A 5,469-nucleotide genomic window follows, 5' to 3' on the forward strand; every position below is an offset into this window, starting at 1 on the left:
ATAGGTCACGATCCCACCACTGACACGGGTATGTCAGCGGACGGTGGGATGCGACGCACTGCCGGCACACGGCTATCACAGGCACAGTGGGGGCTTATCTTAGTTATCCCACCACTGGTACCATGTGACAAAAATACAGCAAGCTAATCTTGCCCTAACAATTTATCGCAGGGGGGTATTTTGGATGCCCCACCACTGCTAACAACCTTCCAAGAACTGAGGGGATTTATGGATATCCCACTTTCTCAGTTCCACTTTCGAACTCGCAGCTCTCCGGCGCCCCCCTTACCCTCAGGTCAGTCAGGGAACTGCACCTAGGATAATTAGTCACCGGATGGGCTGCTTGTTGTGCACGGGCAATTAGACTACTTCAGTAAGGGAATTATCAATGCTTTGACCTCAGCCCCTCATTCAGCATCTAAGATCCTTCCGTACTGCTAACTAGCCCAACCAACCGAACACACCACGCTGCCACCAGCCACGATTCACTTAGAGTTAATTAAGAGGGTCCATGGCAAACCCCCAAATTAGTAGCGATTATCTAAAAAAGGCGCATAGTTCGTTTCTTAGAGCATGAAGACAGACTGATAATTTTATCATTTATTCCCAAAATGTGGGCAGTGACTACACAGATAAAAGTTGTTACAAAGTTGAGACAGTAAATATGTACATTGCAAACATAAAAATAACATGGATGAAAAGACAGAAATTACACTTACAGTTGCTTATGGTTCTTTTGGCAACCCATGTGGCTCGGGGGAGGGGCAGCCAACCATACATCCCCAGACATCTGCAGGTCTTTCTGGCATGGCATCTGCAGCTTCAACTGAGGAATTGTAAGGGAGGGGTACCTTATAGCCTAGGGTCGGTTACATCACGAAAGGAGCAGTCTGGGGAAGTTCAGCCCCCCTTTCTCCAAGTTGCCATTTCACTGTAAAACTTATAATAACTATATCTGAACGAGGGAAGCACGTATAAACACACATATGGGATCATTGGTTGTAGTCTATCGAATACAATAAAACAACATCAAACATGCTGTAATTAAGACACTCCATTTGGGAGCAATCCATATCTCAGTTTCTGGAGGGGTCAGAACCGTGAAAACTAGGGGTTAGAAAGCTGGTTTCATGCCCTTCGCAGAAATGTAATTATTATATCCCTGTCACATATGGTTTTTGCGATATGACTTGTTTTAATATCTCCCATAGCTTTATTCAGCCACATGTTTGAGAACAAAAGACATCCTGTCCACTCAGCTTAATTAACATTCCTAGCTCCACAGGAAATGGACTGTGTCCTGTTACCAAATGCAGGCAGAGAGCTGTAATTGAATAAGGAGGGGGATGCTGCAGCTATGACAGGCTGATTTTCTCATCAGATTGAAATGGGAGATTCCAGAATGTTCCAGAAATATCATACTTAACATTACACACACTTTTTTGTTAATTGTATAATTCCACATGTGGTAATTCATAGTTCTGATGCCTTCAGAGTGAATCTACAATTTTCAGTCAGGAAAATAAGGAAAACTCTTTGAATGAGAAGGTGTGTCCAAACTTTTGGTCTGTACTGTATATGTGTGTACGGACAGTGTGTGTGTATGTGTATATATATATATATATATATATATATATATATATATATATATGTATATATATATATATATATAGTGTGTGTGTGTGTATATATATATATATATAGTGTGTGCAGACAGTGTGTGTGTATATAGTGTGTACTTGATCTGCCAGTGGCTTCTGCCGTGCATTAACCCTTTGTGTGTTTGCTTAGGAGCCAGCACCCTGCGACAGCTACGACACTCTGCTCGAGTGCGCGGTTTTCTGTGTGTCCATAAGCTGCGTCACCGCGGGATCTCCACCTGTGGGGGGCGCTCTGCGGACTCGCCAGACTTCCTGGTCCGGGGGCGTCGGCAGCAGCGGTGAGTGTTGGTTCCGCAGATCTGTCTCCAGCGGCCGCACATCGCGGAGTCTCACAATTGTCTCTGTTCTTGCAGTTTACTTCAGATTTCCCTCTCTCCTGCCACATCCCCATCAAGAATCCCATCGTCTCTGCCCCCCGAAAGTCCGGCAGACCGCTACCTGCACCAGCAACTCCTCAGAGAAGCAAAGCTGTGGCCCCCGGCAGCGCTGACTTGTAGTGTGAACTGTGCCGTGAGCCATGGGGGGGGCAGTGTTTAGGCTGTTACCTCGTACCTGCTCCTTGGCAGGTGGTCTAGCAATATATCACTTGCACAGAGGGGCCGCACAGCACTGACCGGGAAGAAGCAATAACCACAAGCACAAAATGAAATGGCAACGCGTCTCCTCTTCTAGTGTTTATTATTTATAGGGCGGTGGCTGGAAGCCGTGACCCCCACTACGTGCGCTGGAAGCCGTGACCCCCACTACGTGCGCTGGAAGCCGTGACACCACCACGTGTGCTCAGACTATAACTGTGGAGCTCAGAAAGCTGCTAATTCACAAGATGATTCCTTCTCTGTTTTACACCTGAATATCGCTCTCCCCCAACTGCACTGTAATGTGACTCCCTGCCTTGTACCTCCGTTTGTAGCGGCCTCTCCTCCATACCTGACCGCCGTAGCTGCCTCTCCTCCATATCTGACCGCCGTAACTGCCTCCCCTCCATACCTGACCGCCACAGCTGCCTCTCCTCCTCTGTACCCCCTCCTCCACATCTGACCGCCGTAGCTGCCTCTCCTCCTCTGTACCCCCTCCTCCATACCTGACCGCCGTAGCTGCCTCTCCTCCTCTGTACCCCCTCCTCTGTACCCCCTCCATACCTAACCGCCGTAGCGGTCTCCTCCTCTGTACCCCGTCCTCCATACCTGACCGTCGTAGCTGCCTCGCCTCCCCTGTACCCCGTCCTCCATACCTGACCGCCGTAGCTGCCTCCTCCTCTGTACCCCGTCTTCCATACCTGACCGCCGTAGCTGCCTCTCTTCCTCTGTACCCCCTCCATACCTGACCGCCGTAGCTGCCTCCTCCTCTGTACCCCGTCCTCCATACCTGACCGCCGTAGCTGCCACTCCTCTGTACCCCCTCCATACCTGACTGCTGTAGCTGCCTCTCCTGTGAGGGTTGCGCTTTGAGTATTTTCCTGCATGTTGCAGGGCAGAAGGACACTAACGGGTTAACAACTCCTTTCTACTGATAAGTTACGAAATAAATTATTTTTCATACCTGATGGGAGCGATTATCATGTTGGGCTCGCACACTGTGATCAAACATTGGATGAACGGAACCTCGGCGCACGTTGTCAGCGCCGGGGCGCAGCGGTGTTACAGTCTTCTGAAGCTACATTTCGGTGGGGCCCCTGTAAGTTTGGCGCTATCCCTTCTACAAATGAACATAGAGAAGGGAGGACGTCAAGAGTCATGCACGCCTACTGTCCGACCAGAGACCCCGCTCCACAGATCATAGACACATGCGGCTGATATCAGGATATCTTTATTGCTGTTTTGGCCCTGCAATCTGTACACAGGAAAGCAGAGGCCGGGGGCAGAAAGGAGGACTGGAAGGGGGCTGTTTTAGGAGGAGGGGGCTGAGGTGGGCTTCTCCTCACGGGATACAGGGATGGGTCTCTCACTGTGGCTTGAATCCAGGTTGGAAAGCAGTTTGGGACCGGAGAAGGTTAAAATGCCATCGGCCGAGAGGGAGCAGCTGACTGAGGACTGGTCCAAGCTTTGTGGGAGACGATAACGGCGGTGAAACTCCCGAGAGATGTATCCGTGATCGTCCTTAACAGAGAGAACATGTCGTTATACACGTGCAACCACCGCCCATGACCAGATCACATCCACACCGGTATCGTGACCACATAATCGGTGACATTAGATAATACTGATCACATTCTGGTCCAGCGACTGACTGACAACAGTGGGGGCTGTCATAGCTTACCTGCCTGGTGCTACAGATTGCAGGAGGCTACCTCTGCCTCTCCATCACTCCACCAACCATCTATCCATTCCACTTCTCCACCGATCCTTCCAGCCACCCACCAATCCATCCTATCACCCATCGTTCCACCCATCTATTCTTCTCTATCCATCCTCCCACACCTACCATTCACCTCTCTGTCATCCATCATTCCATCCATTTATCCATCCACCCCTTGGCATCTCTGCCTTGGGGGCACATTGCCCACCTGTCTTTCACTGTGTTTTCCGTGGATCTCCACAAAGTCATCCAGAAGTTTCACCGTCAGATCCTCAGGAGAAAAATGCTTCACGTCCAAGCTAATGGTGAAACGCTCGCGGTCTGAGCGCACCTGTAATGATAGACACAGAGGTGATGCAGTCACCCATGGTTGACAAGGCAGGAGAGAGATTCCGGCCCAGAAGGAGCAGACATTTCTACACTGACCTCTGATGGTCCCAGAAAGGACAGAACCAACACCTGCAGGAAGTAATGAAAGCCTAACAGGCGGGCTCAGGCTGAAGGCAGTCAGGGTATGCTGGGACTGGTAGTTCAAGAACAGAGATCATGGCCCTACATGTTCTAGCGGACACAAGAGGGGCCCTCACCTCAGAAATGCCAGAATCCATATATCCCCTGAAGAGGCTCTGCCGGTAGTAAGGGCTGATCGTGGAGGAGAAGAAGGGGTACAGGTCATAATCAAACAACCCTTCACCAAAGATCTGGTCAAAGAGGCGGTTTGGAAAGAAGGGGCCCAGCGCACGCTTGAACCAGGGGTGCTGAATAGTGATGTCCATCATGGAGACGTGAGGCCAGACCCAGACGTATATGCCACAATGTGCCGGCACCCCCTTATATACCAGGAGAAAAGGGGATCACACGTTCACAAGGGGAGGCAGAGCCCTTCACAGAGACATGACTTCATCTGCACCCAACCGTCAGCACATTTCTCTGTCTGACCCGGGGCACATTGTCCAGCCAGCTTCTCCTGCGCCAGCAAAATCCCTAACTGTGAGAGGGATCACAATGGCTGGGTCACAGGAGGCTGAAATTGGAAGGAAAATAAGGCACTACTACCCTCATCTGTCAGGGTGAAATACAAGATGAGAAAACACTCCTTACATAAGGAATCAAATCTCACACATACAGGAATCCAGACCAGATCTCTCAGCTACCAAACGACCAACACACTCGAGATCAGATACCGAAATGCAACGAGGAATCAGGATCAGATCTCTCAGCTACCAAACGACCAAAACACTCGAGATCAGATACCGAAATACAACGAGGAATCGGGATCAGATCTCTCAGCTACCAAACGATCAACACACTCGAGATCAGATACCGAAATACAACGAGGAATCGGGATCAGATCTCTCAGCTACCAAACGATCAACACACTCGAGATCAGATACCGAAATACAACGAGGAATCGGGATCAGATCTCTCAGCTACCAAACGACCAACACACTCGAGATCAGATACCGAAATACAACGAGGAATCGGGATCAGATCTCTCAGCTACCAAACGATC

The 5,469-nt window shown here is 49.9% G+C and overlaps 2 protein-coding genes across 7 annotated transcripts in view; one reads left to right on the top strand and one right to left on the bottom strand.

Moving 5' to 3' along the window:
- The window catches only part of SIK1 (salt inducible kinase 1), a 29,111-nt gene extending 25,907 nt beyond the window's left edge, over positions 1–3,204 (top strand). For all 6 annotated transcript variants that reach the window (XM_073564712.1, XM_073564715.1, XM_073564713.1 and 3 more), the window contains 2 exons: positions 1,792–1,939; positions 2,015–3,204. In XM_073564712.1, coding sequence (XP_073420813.1) covers positions 1,792–1,939; positions 2,015–2,198 — 332 coding nt within the window. In that variant the 3' untranslated portion in view covers positions 2,199–3,204. The remainder of the gene's footprint in view (positions 1–1,791; positions 1,940–2,014) is intronic.
- Positions 3,205–3,416: 212 nt separating this feature from the next.
- Positions 3,417–4,750, bottom strand: CRYAA (crystallin alpha A). Its single transcript, XM_073564719.1, has 3 exons — positions 4,544–4,750; positions 4,165–4,287; positions 3,417–3,757 (listed from the first exon to the last, which is right to left on the bottom strand). Exons 1-3 carry the CDS (start codon positions 4,733–4,735, stop codon positions 3,548–3,550), a joined length of 525 nt encoding a protein of 174 aa, XP_073420820.1. The 5' UTR covers positions 4,736–4,750; the 3' UTR covers positions 3,417–3,547.
- Between the last annotated feature and the right edge of the window lie 719 nt (positions 4,751–5,469).

The sequence above is a fragment of the Dendrobates tinctorius genome, unplaced genomic scaffold (assembly GCF_039654945.1).
Source record: "Dendrobates tinctorius isolate UK_male_01 unplaced genomic scaffold, ASM3965494v1 ptg000475l, whole genome shotgun sequence".
NCBI classification, from domain to species: domain Eukaryota; kingdom Metazoa; phylum Chordata; class Amphibia; order Anura; family Dendrobatidae; genus Dendrobates; species Dendrobates tinctorius.

Excerpts from the sequence above, each read along its gene's own strand:
- CRYAA (XM_073564719.1), bottom strand. The coding sequence starts at position 4,735 with ATGATGGACATCACTATTCAGCACCCCTGGTTCAAGCGTGCGCTGGGC. Across the intron at positions 4,288-4,543 it reads TGGATTCTGGCATTTCTGAG|GTGCGCTCAGACCGCGAGCG; the intron begins GTGAGGGCCCCT and ends CTATCATTACAG. Across the intron at positions 3,758-4,164 it reads GAAAACACAGTGAAAGACAG|GACGATCACGGATACATCTC; the intron begins GTGGGCAATGTG and ends CTCTCTGTTAAG.